Source organism: Natrix helvetica, assembly GCF_964273705.1.
Source record: "Natrix helvetica genome assembly, contig: HAP1_SCAFFOLD_271, whole genome shotgun sequence".
NCBI classification, from domain to species: Eukaryota; Metazoa; Chordata; class Lepidosauria; order Squamata; family Natricidae; genus Natrix; species Natrix helvetica.
The window spans coordinates 1-11,945 of record NW_028113506.1 but is presented as its reverse complement, the minus strand read 5'-3'; the positions used below and the strand labels follow the sequence as shown (position 1 = coordinate 11,945).

Below are 11,945 nucleotides of genomic sequence, written 5' to 3'. Positions count from 1 at the left end.
ACGGAATAGAATAGGGGCGGGTGGGCGGGACCAGTGGTGGGTTCCGGATCCCATTGCAACTGGTACGGTGCAATGGGCCCCGGTGTCTCCCACCTGCATGCGCTCAGCACCTACGCAGTGCACGCATGCGTCCTTACTTCTTGCGATGCTTCCGCAAGCCTCCGTGACGCTCCAGCTGCTTGGCGGAGTGTCAGACAGGCGCCATACGAGCTGTGCACGGAAACCCCGAAGAGCTCAAATACAAGTAAGGAGGATGGGTGGGCAAGTGGGACCTCCGGAGCACCATACCGGAACGGTACCCGGTGCTCCCCGCAGGCACGGTACGCCCGTACCGGGACATACTGTCTCCAACCCACCACTGGGCGGGACCAACTGATCACCGGAACTATCGGTTCGCCCAAACCAATCCGAACCGGGTGAGTCCCACCCCCTGCATCAGACCCAACTTTCACTCTTCAAATCTGCATCTCGACCCAGAACTACGCTTGACTTCTCCGTTCCCCAACTCTGCAGTTCTTGCAGCCGGAGGGCAAACTCAGAAAGATAAAGAGGTCTTTTAAGACTGCCAGCGAGGGCCAAGGTCAAAACTTGCATCTTTTAATGGGAAGCTGCGGGAATACATACATTCGTTTTTGTGCGTACAGTTCAGTCGTCTAACTGGCAAAGGGCTGCCACGCCCCGGTTGATCCAGTGCTTCTGGGGAAGGTCGGAAGGGATTTCGATGGAGAGGACGTAGTTGGTGGAGTGTCCCGTGGTGGACAAGGTGCCTCTCCGGGCGCTGGTTTTGTAGACGGGGCACAAGTAGATCCGCTCGTGCAAAAACTTGGCGCTCTCTCCGGGTTTCAGCCAAATGATGGGCAAGGTGTCGTAAAGGATTTTGGGGAAGGAGTCGCCGATCTGCATGGTCTCCCTGTCCCACCGGGCTCCTTCCAGAAAGAGGCCCTTGACGTAGGCGCCGTCTTCGGGCAGCTGCTTCATGGTGTGCTCCTGCCTCATCACCTGCAAGGAGGAGCAGACGGGACGAGAAGGAAGAAATAACGGGTCAGCCGACGTTCCTGGTTTCGAAGGAAGTGGGCGATGGGGGTTCAGAGGCTGCACTAAGTGTTGGCTTGCTGCCTGTGTTAAAGGCCGTCCCTGGGATTGGTAAACGAGGGTTACAGCGCTGGGCATCAGCTTTCAGAGTGTTGTGGCGCGCCAGCACAGCTGGCAGGAGATTCGGACAGCGAGGAGGTTGGGGAGGAACCTGGGCCAGGCCTGGAGTCTGGGGAAGGCTCTGATGAGGGCTCTGTGTCGGAGGCAGAGAGGGGGCCAGAGCCGTATGCCAGTTATCGGCTGCCTTCGGAGTCAGACATCAGTGAGGCAGAAGAACAGCTGGAGCCTGTTCCTAGTGTGCACATGTGCAGAGTTGCCAAATGAAGAGAACAGCTAAAGAACAGGGGTCGACTTGGGAGTAAGGCCACAGGTGGATGGTGAATGGCCTCTCCCATAGGGAATAAAGAAAGAGCGAAAGTTTGCAGGAGACAATTAGTTCAATTCATTAGGGCGAAGATCAGTTCCTGACTTCTTGCCAAGTAATTGCTGCTACAGCATGGCATTTGGTGGATATCGGCCTGGCAGCTCTCCAAGCCTGATAAAGATCTGTAGTTGTGAAACTTCATGAAAGACTGCTGGCCGGAGAGGAATTCCCTTTAACCTAAATAAAAGGTTTTTTTTTATCAGGACGAGGAGTATTCTTCATTATCTTGGGAAGCTTAGGTCAGAACACAGAGGGCCAAGAGAGTGGGTGTGGATCTCGCCACGGGGAGGGGAGGAGGGCATCGTGTTCCAGAGGGCAGGAACTGTGTCAGAAAAAGTTCTTGATGGAGGAGAATATTTGTAGTTCACGGATGAACTGTGGGGTCCTTGGTGGTCTCTGAGCTTGGTTGTTTCCTTATAGATATTTTATTACTCAACTAGATAACATCATCAGTGCTAGAAGAGGGTAGGGTTTTCAGAGGAGGAGGAGGAGGACCAGGAAGTCCTTGGTCCTCTCTGAGCTTGGTTGTTTCTTGCAGACATTTTGTCACCCAACTAGGTAACAACATCAGTGCTAGGAAGCACATTATAAGCACAATTAAAATGAGCTGTATATATATATATTTAAGCCCAAGCCTGAAGATGGCAAGTGAGATCTTGCCGAAACGTTGCCAAGACAATCTCAATCCTACACGGGAAAAGACCCGAATACAACAAAACCAGCATACCTACACACACACACACACACACACACACACACACACACACACACACACACTTTACCTCAAATTCAAATCCAATATGATCGATTGGGATAGTATACTTTCTGGCGTAATTCTGAGAGACTCCCGTCAGGAAAGACTGAGTGAAATAGAAACCAGAGATCCAAAATACATTCGGGGGTCCGTGTTTGATCCATTCCTGAGATGAAAGGGAATGAACAAATATTTTGATGAAATGGAGCATCAAAACACCAGCCGCCAAGTATCCTAGGATGACTCAATTTCTAATCCTTTGTCTGAAGTGCTGTGTTCAAAGGATTAAGAATAACATCAGTGAGCCGTGACTAGCTTGGCAGAAAATTTTGCTGCGTTTTCCAAATTGTAACATGTAAAAAAAAAAAAGCCAAGGGGATAAAAACACCAGGAATTGAATTGTCACATATTTTTTTCAAAACATTTAATGATATTTAAGTGATATTACAGCTGCCAGAGAATGGAGTTTGGTAGATGAAAAGAACCCAACAGACCGAAAACCCATTAGCCAGGATAAATTCAATATGCTTATGGTTAATTAATTGTGGGTGACATTTGCTTGTTCTGGCTCTCCCAAAATAACAAAGCAGCTAAATCAATCAATTAGGATCAGTTTTCTCAACGAACTGAACACATCAAGTGCCATAATCACTCTAGCAAGGAATGCAATCTTTGAAGACCCCACTGGGACATTTCATCATTTAATGAAAGGTAAAGCTATAGGTTCCTCTCGCACATATGTGCTAGTCATTCCCAACTCTAGGGGGCTCATCTCCGTTTCAAAGCGGAAGAGGCAGCGCTGTCCAGAGATGTCTCCGCGGTCATGTGGCCGGCAGGACTCAACGCCAAAAGCGCACAGAACACTGTTACCTTCCCACCAAAGGTAGTTCAATAAAAGTTGTGTTAGCACTCATAATTTGCGCCTCTTGTCTAGACTACAGATAGTTCTTGGTTTGTTTGTTTGTTTGTTTGTTTTTATTGGATTTATATGCCGCCCTTCTCCCAAAGTTCTTGAGTTACAACCTGCCCAAAATTTACGTTGCCAAACGAAACAGTTATTAAGTGAAATTTGTCTCGTTTTAGGACCTTTTTTTTGGCCATAATTGCCAAGTGAATCCCATGGTTGCCAAGGGAATCTGGCTCCCCCATTGACTTTGCTTGTCAGGAGGTTGCAAAAGGGGGTCACGTGATCCCTGAACCCTCACAAATACTGAGGTTTCATCGTGTGACCATGGGGATGCCACAACAGTTGTAAGTGTGAAAAACGGTCGTAAGTCCCTTTTTTTCGGCGCCGTTCTCACTTTGAACCACTATAAGTCGAGAACTGCCTGTATCTCCCAAGAATGCGATGATGCTTTTGACAAGGGTGCCAAATTAACCAACTTGAGACTTTTAAGCTTACCTGAAAAAAGACCAACCGTGTCACTAAGTCGGTCACGTAACTCCCCAGGGGTTTGAGGGATGGGTAGGATTTGGCCGCCCACATAGCTGGCACTTTGCCCACGATCATGCTGTTGAAAACTTCCTCCAATTCCGAAGACATCAACACCAGGCCTTTGATGGCTTTGCCCAGGCTGATCAAACTGCTCCGGACGACCTCCGTAAGCCTAATGGAAACAAAATACCCCCAAAGTGAGTACTCTCTTTCAAGCTAGGTTGGGAAGAGGAAGAGGAGGAAGCTGGAAGTGGTTGCAGTTCTTGTTATTTTGCCTGCTCGCTCTCCCAGAAAGACAAATAAGTTGGAATGAAAAGGCAGAGAAAGGAAAGGAACCCAAGTCTTCAAGAATTAATTGTTGCTTTGGATAGTTGCTCCTTTCCCCCAAACTGCCAAGGTTCCAATTTTGTGGACTGCTCCATAATCCAATGCTTCTCAACCTTGGCAGCTTGATGATGTGTGGACTTCAATTCCCAGAATTTATTTATTTATTAAGTTTGTTGAACATGGACGAGAATTCCCCAGCCAGTGTTTGAAATCCACACGTCTTCAGGTTGCCAAAATTGAGAACCACTGCACTAAAGCCATCATTTCTAAAGAAAAGCAAGCTGAGAAATAATTGCATTCTGCTAATAATATAAACCTCTGAAGTCTCCCAGGTAAAAGCACAGTCAAAAGTTATAAGGTGACATGAGCAGCAGCCTTGTTGATCTCTTGAGACAGTTGATTAGCAGCTACTAAATCACAGGCAACTTTGAGATAACTCTGTACCAGTTTTATCTGTGGATGGGGAAGTACCACTTTAGGTACCCAAATGCCACAATTACACACACATGTGCTGGTTGTCTGAAATGTTTTAAGACTACGTCCTGACTCCCTCCCGTTTATGTATGCATGTCATGCAGAGTTTTACCTGTTAAACCTGATCAGCTCCTGCCTGAGTACCGTGTTCATGGATTCCTCATACAGCACCGGGTACAATTTCATCACGTGTTCGAGGTCAAAATCATCAGGTAGCTTGGAAAGGATATCCTGAGCCAATTCTTCAACCGTTTCCTGAAATTAGGAGATGGGATCACCGAGAGGCGAAATCAACTGGGAAATGGCGAATGCTTTGTTAGTGTTTGTTTTATTTTACGTATTTTCACATGCATTGTTTTTTCAGTGTTTTGTGGCAAAAGTTGATGTCTCTGTTCGGAGTTTTAATTAACCATCTAGATATCAGCCTTTTGGGCATCTGTTTGTTTGTTTTGTTTGTTTTTATTGGATTTATATGCCGCCCTTCTCCCAAAGGACTCAGGGCGGCGTACAACATTAAAAAACACACATCCCAAAAGTTAAGAAGAAATTAAATATATATCCAAAGAAACAAATCGAATTTATAGAACAATACATTTAAAAATGAGTTAAAATTAACAGGCCAGGCCGGCTTGCTGGAAAAGCCAACTTTTTAGGGCGTGTCGGAAGGACCGGAGGTCAGGGATGATGCAAAGCTCCGAGGGCAGCTCATTTCAGGGACCGGTTCCGTGGAGAGAGGTTTTCCATGAACCAGATGGGGCGTGGTTTTGTGTAGTGCCTGCATTCCACGGAGGGGGCTTCACTTGTTTGCGTGGCCTCATTGCTGGCATGCGCCGGTGCTGGTCAATGGGCCAGGGGTTGGAGACCCCTGCTCTTGATTGCTTTTCTTTGGAGACCTCTGGATGGGAAGCCTTTATTTTTTTCAACAACAGCATATTCATCCATCCATCCATTCCATTCCATTTCTATTCTATTTCTATTCCATCACAATCAAAGCACAAACTATTTGGTCTAAAGATCGAGTAATGGGTTGTTGTTGTTTGCTCTACAGGCTGACTTGGACTTATAGAGGCTGCAGGCTTTGGGGAACAGGGTAGCCCAGTGACGGGGAACCTTTTTGGCATCAAATGCCCAAATAAGAACATCCGTGCATGCCGGAGCACCAGAAACCCAGCTGGCTGGTGCGCGTGTCTGGTTTTTGGCCATTTTAGGCTATTTTGGGGGCATTTTCAGGCATTTTCCCCAGCAATTTTGGGTTGGTTTTTTGGGCCAAAAACGCCCTGGAAAATGGTCTGAAAACAGCCCAAAAACAGCCACTTTTGGGGGGCCATTTTCAAAGACCAGCTGGCGACTGCGCACATGCCCACGGAGAGGGCTTTGTGCGCCAATTCTGGCATGCATGCCATAGGTTCGCCATCACGGGAGTAGCCAATACCCCCAACATCCGATGCGACCACAACTTCTATACAGGTAGTCCTCCACTTACCCCCCAAAATTTCTGTTGCTAAGCAAGATAGTTGTTAAGTGAGATTTGCCTGATTTTATGTCCTTTTTGCCAGAATTGTTAAGCGAATCATCCGGTCGTTAAGCAAATCTGGCTTCCCCACTGACTTTGCTTGTTGGAACCGGACTCCGAAGGTTACACATGGTGATCCCACGACCACAGGACACATGATAAATACATGCCAGTTGCCAAACACCCGACATGACCATTGGGATGCTTCCACAGTCGTAAGTGTGAACACCAGTCCTAAGGCACTGTGTTTAATGCTGCTGTAACTTTGAACAGTCACTAAAATAATGGTTGTAAGTTGAGCATTGCCTGCCCTCAAAAGGTAAGGCCAGAGCTCATGTATCTATGCGTTTGTTTTGCAATATTTGTACCTGTGGAGATTTCCCTCCTCCTCCAGCCTCTCTTGGCAGCGTCAACAAGACCCCGTTGAAAAGCAGGTTGGTCTCTTGGTTATCCTTCGTAATGTCGGCGTTCTCGTGAAGGCCGAATATTTCAGGATGGGTTGAAATTGGCAGTGTTCTCAAATAATCTATGTAAGACTAGGACAAAACAAGGCAGAGCCAAAGCTAAAGAATTCAGACAACTGTACATTTTATCAAGGACACGAGGAGCAGGTTCGGTAGATTGTCAGAAGGTACTTTTATATATATGATATGATATACACCATAATTGAAAATTGAAAATTACATTAATATAACTTTAAGATAAGATAAAATAAAGTACAAATCTTACTATCTAAATCTTACATTTTGGCAAGAGCTATGTTGCCCACCTCCTTCAGCAGGCGAACGGAAGATCAGAAGGCATGCGCATTAATCATTGTCAGATAAGAAACAATCCATTCTACTGTATAACTCAGAATATAAGCACAAGTTGACAAACCAATTAACGCAGTGACAGGGTCAGAGTTGGCTTCCTTTGGGTATGTGCCGACATGTTGCTCCTAATAAATAACTGGATTTCTTTTGAAGCTTGGCTCGAGGCATCCATCAGAAACCCGATAGCAAGCCAACTCTGACCCCATGTAATTTACGGCCCAATTATGACCCTGTTTTCCCCCCCTCCCTCCAGGGTGTGTCATAAATCACATTCTCCAACAGAGCACTTTTGCGGGCTATAGAGATCAGGCCCCTTCAGCTACTGTGGGTAACCTGGGAGACAGCCTTGAGAAAGATATGCGTGGAAGGTGCTGCTGTGTGTGGCTGCTGTGCTATTTCCTCGGTTTCCCCCCTTTTCTATGGCAACTATAGGGCAGGCTGGGGATGCTTTGTGAGTTGACACAGTACTTTTTAAAAATCATGGTGCCTAATTGATGTAGGTTACGATCCCAGTATCATTCAACCTCATGTTTTCTCACCTGGTAAGTCCCAAAGGGAGGTATATAATATTCACCCCCTGGAGAAAGTTTATAGCATTCCTCAGTTTCAATCTCTTTGCAGTAGACTAGGGAGAGAAGCGAAAGGAGGAGACGTCGATCCTTATCATCTGTCACTCTTCCACCATAATTGCATTCCCCTGGAAACAGAAGAGTTGCATCGGGAGAGCGAAGGTGAGAAGATTTACACCTAAGGGACACATGCGGGTTGTCATCTGGAACAGGGGTCTCCAACCTTAGCAACTTGAAGACTTGTGGACTTCAACTCCCAGAATTCCTCAGCCAGCTTGTGGACTTCGACTCCCAGAATTCCTCAGCCAGCTTGTGGACTTCAACTCCCAGAATTCCTCAGCCAGCTTTTGCTGACTGAGGAATTCTGGAAATTGAAGTCCACAAGTCTTCAAGTTGCCAAGGTTGGAGACCCCTGACTTGGAAGATATGAGGTTGAGGAAGAATACAAAATAGATGGCAGATTACTCTTGGTGGACATGCATTTCCACAGCTGGTGTCATGCCACCATAATTGGCGCCAGAATTTCCACTGGTAAGCAAGGTAGTTTGTTAAGTGAATCATGTGGTCCTTAAGCGAAGCCAGCTTCCCCCATTGACTTTGCTTGTCAGAAGCCGGCTGGGAGAGGCTCAGATGGCAATCAGGTGATCCCGGGAGGATGCAGCTGAATATATGCCAGTTGTCGAGAACCCAAATTTTGATCACACAACCCTGGGGATGTTTGCAGCAGTTGTAAGTGCAAAGACTGATCATGTCACTTTTTTCTCATGGGTTAAACCAGGGGTCAGCAATCTTAAACACTCAAAAAGCCACAAAGGTCCTAAACGGAAGCACCCCGTTCAATTCTGGAGCCGATCGGAAGTCCAGTTCCCCCATCATAGAGTCTCCTCCTAGCACGGCGTCCTTTTTCCTCTGCTGACCAGAAGTCCAGTTCCCCCACCGCAGAGTCTCCTCCTAGCACGGCATCCTTTTTCCTCTACCTGTCCTAACCGAAATCCCTATCAATTGTGGCGCTGACCGGTGACAGGGAGCCGCAGCAGAGGGGTGAAAGAGCCACATGCGGCTCCAGAGCTGCAGGTTGCTGACCCCTGGGTTAAACAAACTTTAGTGGCCTGGTATTTAATAACACTAAATTATGCACTCTTTTTTATTAACCTGAGTAAGAATCTACCGCAAGCAGATCTGGACAAGAGACTAAAATGATAGGGAATTCCTGTTCTATTTTTCACCGCTGAAATTGGGAGAGGGAAATCTATTCTCATTAAAGTATGGTTTTGCATTATGCGAGCATCCTGCTGGTTCGGACAGGGCTGTGTTCAATGTAAATGGGAATTAATTTGATTTTGATCAAATTCAATTCAATCGCACAGTAGCAAGTGCCTGTCATGGTTTGTAATCAACCCTTTCCCATAGCTTAACGTTAGTGCAAATGCAGCCACTGTAGCTCGTTCAATAAACCATGGGTAGTACAACAGATCGGGTCTTAACCGTCGTATGCAAACCAAGCCAGAAGGTGTCCTGTACCTGTAAGGTAAGTTAGAGCTTCGAATGGGGTTTCTTCGTATTCGTTCAGAAACATCTGGATTTGCCTCAAGCTGATTCTAAGATCAGATTCGTTGAATTCATAGGGAATATTCCAACCTGTTCAATTCGGGAGGACGGGGGGCGGGAGAAGGAAAAGCACAGGAAGATGTTTATTCTGACACATGAATGAGATGAAATGCAATCCTGAAATTATGCTATAATCAATGAATTGGTCCTCGAGTTACCACAATAGCCTTTATTGCTCTATTATTCTGCTAGTTGTAATTTGTACGACACGGCTCTCTCGTGCGGGAGAAACTCTCATTAGGCAAAAGGGCCTGGGCAGGAAGTAGCAACAGCAATAGCACTTAAACTTATATATCACTTCACAATGCTTTACAGCCCTCTCTAAGTGGTTTACAGAGTCAGCCTGTTGCCCCCAACAATCTGGGTCCCCATTTGACCAGCCTCAGAAGGCTGGAAGGCTGAGTCCACCTTGAGCCATTCTGAATCCAATTCCTGGTATATGGACAGAGTTAGCCTACAATATTGTATTCTAACCACTGGGAGGGAAAGAGGGAGAGAGGAAGGAAGGAAATGGGAAGGAAGGAAGGGCAACAGCACTTATACATTGCTTCACAGTGCTTTTACAGCCCTCTCTAAGCAGTTTACAGAGTCAGCCTATTACCCCCAACAATCTGGGTCCTCATTTGACCAACCAAGGAAGGATGGAAGGCTGAGTTGGTCAGGATCGAACTGCTGGCAGTCGGCAGAGTTAGCCTGCAATACTGCATTCTAACCACTGCGCCACCACGGTTCTAGTAACCGTCTTGACCTCAACAAAACCTCGATTCCTTCATTTAAAAAATGAAACGAAATCATAGGTCCACGATAACTCTGAACGGTGACTGTAACCAATTGTAAGTTGAGGACTACAAGTCTACAAAGAACAGCCTCAACAGAAATCTGAAGAACCTTCAGGCTATTCAAGCGGGACAATCCCAATGCAACTGGGAAGAGCAAACTGGGGGCTCCTGTCTCACCCAGCGGGCCAAAGTTTCTCCGTTCTTGCACCAGGGCATGGAAGAAGCAGAGCCCAAACAGCATCTTGTGCCAAATTTCCTTTTTTTCACAGCTGCCAAAGAAGGCGGGATCGGAAATCGGGTCATTGAGGTAGGAGCGGAGCAGATTCGCGCGGACACCTTTGGGCGGCTCGTTGGTCATCTTGATCCCGTTTTGGAGGATGCTGACGGGAAATTTTTCCGATGGGTAACTGGTCAGCCACAACCTGAGAAGCCAGAAGAGAAAAGTTCAGAAGAGATGGGCGCTCCGTCACTGGAGGTTTTAAAGAAGAGATTGGATGGTCATTTGTCCAGAAGAGGGCAGGAGCATCTAACCTTGGCAACTTTGTGGACTTTAACTCCGAGAATTCCCCCGCCAGCATGAATTCTGGGAGTTGAAATCCAAAAGTCCCAAAAGCTCCCTTCCCACCAAAGGTGGTCCCTATTTTTCTACTTGCTTTTTTACAAGCTTTCGAACTGCTAGGTTGGCAGAAGCTGGGACAAGTAACGGGAGCTCATTCCGTTATGCAGTGCTAGGGATTCAAACTGCCGACTTTTCGATCGACAACCTCGGCGTCTTAGCCCCTGAGCACACCACGTCCCTTCTACTGCCTTTAAGAAGAGACTAAATTAAATCCTTGCCTGAATTTGGCATGGGTATTCTCAGGCACGATGACTTCCTCGCAGATTTTTTCCAAAGCAGGCATCCAGCTGGTGGCCAGATGACAGTTCTGCAACACAACCCAAGTTCCATCGTTGATCGCCCGGTTGATCATCTTGGCTGCGATGGGGCCTTGTCCTTGTCCCAAAGAAATGGTCTGGATGTTCTCCATTCCAAGATCATCGGCGAACTTCAGCAAACCTAGTCAAGACACACAACTGTTTTCAATATTTTTTTCCCAAAGCACCTGAAGGCCAGGCAAGAAACAACAGATGGAAACTGAACAAGGAGAGGTTCAACCTAGAAATAAGGAGAAATTTTCTGACAGTGAGAACAATCAACCAATGAAACAGAAGTTGCCTTTGGGAGTCGTGGGAGCTTCATCATTGGAAGCTTTCAAGATGAGACTGGACTCCCACCTGTCAGGAATGGTGTAGGGTCTCTTGCTCGAGCAGGGCAGTTGGACTAGAAGAACTCCAAGATCCCTTTGAAGTTTATTAATATGTTATTCTATTGTTCTGGGTCAACCTATTTTCCAAAACATCAGAAGGCAAGACAAGAAACCATGGATGGAAACTAACCAAGGAGGGAAGCCACCTAGAAGTAAGGAGAAATTTCCTAACAGTGGAATGACTTGACTTTAGAAGTTCTGGGAGCTTCACTTCTGGAAGCTTTCAAGAAGAGACTGGACAACCATCTGTCAGAAATGGTGTAGGGGCTCCTGTTTAAGCAACGGGTTGGGCTAGAATCAATGACCTACAAGGTCCAACTCTTATTATTCTATTCTATTCCATAAAGGTCTTTTTTTTCCAAAAGAAGTGTGCATGCCATCCCCATAAGTAAGAATGTGTGAACTTCCAAAGGTTGATGACCCAGTGTCCTCTTCTACCATTGGCCATGGACATCGCCCATGGATTCAAAGCACATTGTTATGGTTAGGAGGGTGCTGACTTTTCCAGCCCACCCTATCTACCTTCCCTGACAAAATACATGGGAAAATCTCACTGGGGGGAAAACCCAGTTAGGGTTAGGGTTAGCTCCCCATGAATTTGGGGGGCAAAATGGACATCGCCAATGGATTCGGAGAACATTGTTATGGTTAGGAGGGTGCTGACTTTTCCAGCCCGCCCTATCTACCTTCCCTGACAAAATACATGGGAAAATCTCACTGGGGGGAAAACCCACTTAGGGTTAGGGTTAGCTCCCCATGAATTTGGGGAGCAAAATGGACATCGCCAATGGATTCGGAGAACATTGTTATGGTTAGGAGGGTGCTGACTTTTCCAGCCCACCCTATCT

General features: G+C 46.6%; 1 protein-coding gene across 1 annotated transcript; it reads right to left on the bottom strand.

Moving 5' to 3' along the window:
• Positions 1 to 249: 249 nt before the first annotated feature.
• LOC309382363 (dynein axonemal heavy chain 3-like) lies at positions 250 to 10,245 on the bottom strand. The gene is made up of 8 exons (XM_081971873.1): positions 9,968 to 10,245; positions 8,925 to 9,041; positions 7,374 to 7,531; positions 6,388 to 6,555; positions 4,619 to 4,761; positions 3,673 to 3,877; positions 2,299 to 2,436; positions 250 to 999 (listed from the first exon to the last, which is right to left on the bottom strand). Exons 1-8 carry the CDS (start codon positions 10,146 to 10,148, stop codon positions 646 to 648), a joined length of 1,464 nt encoding a protein of 487 aa, XP_081827999.1. The 5' UTR covers positions 10,149 to 10,245; the 3' UTR covers positions 250 to 645.
• Between the last annotated feature and the right edge of the window lie 1,700 nt (positions 10,246 to 11,945).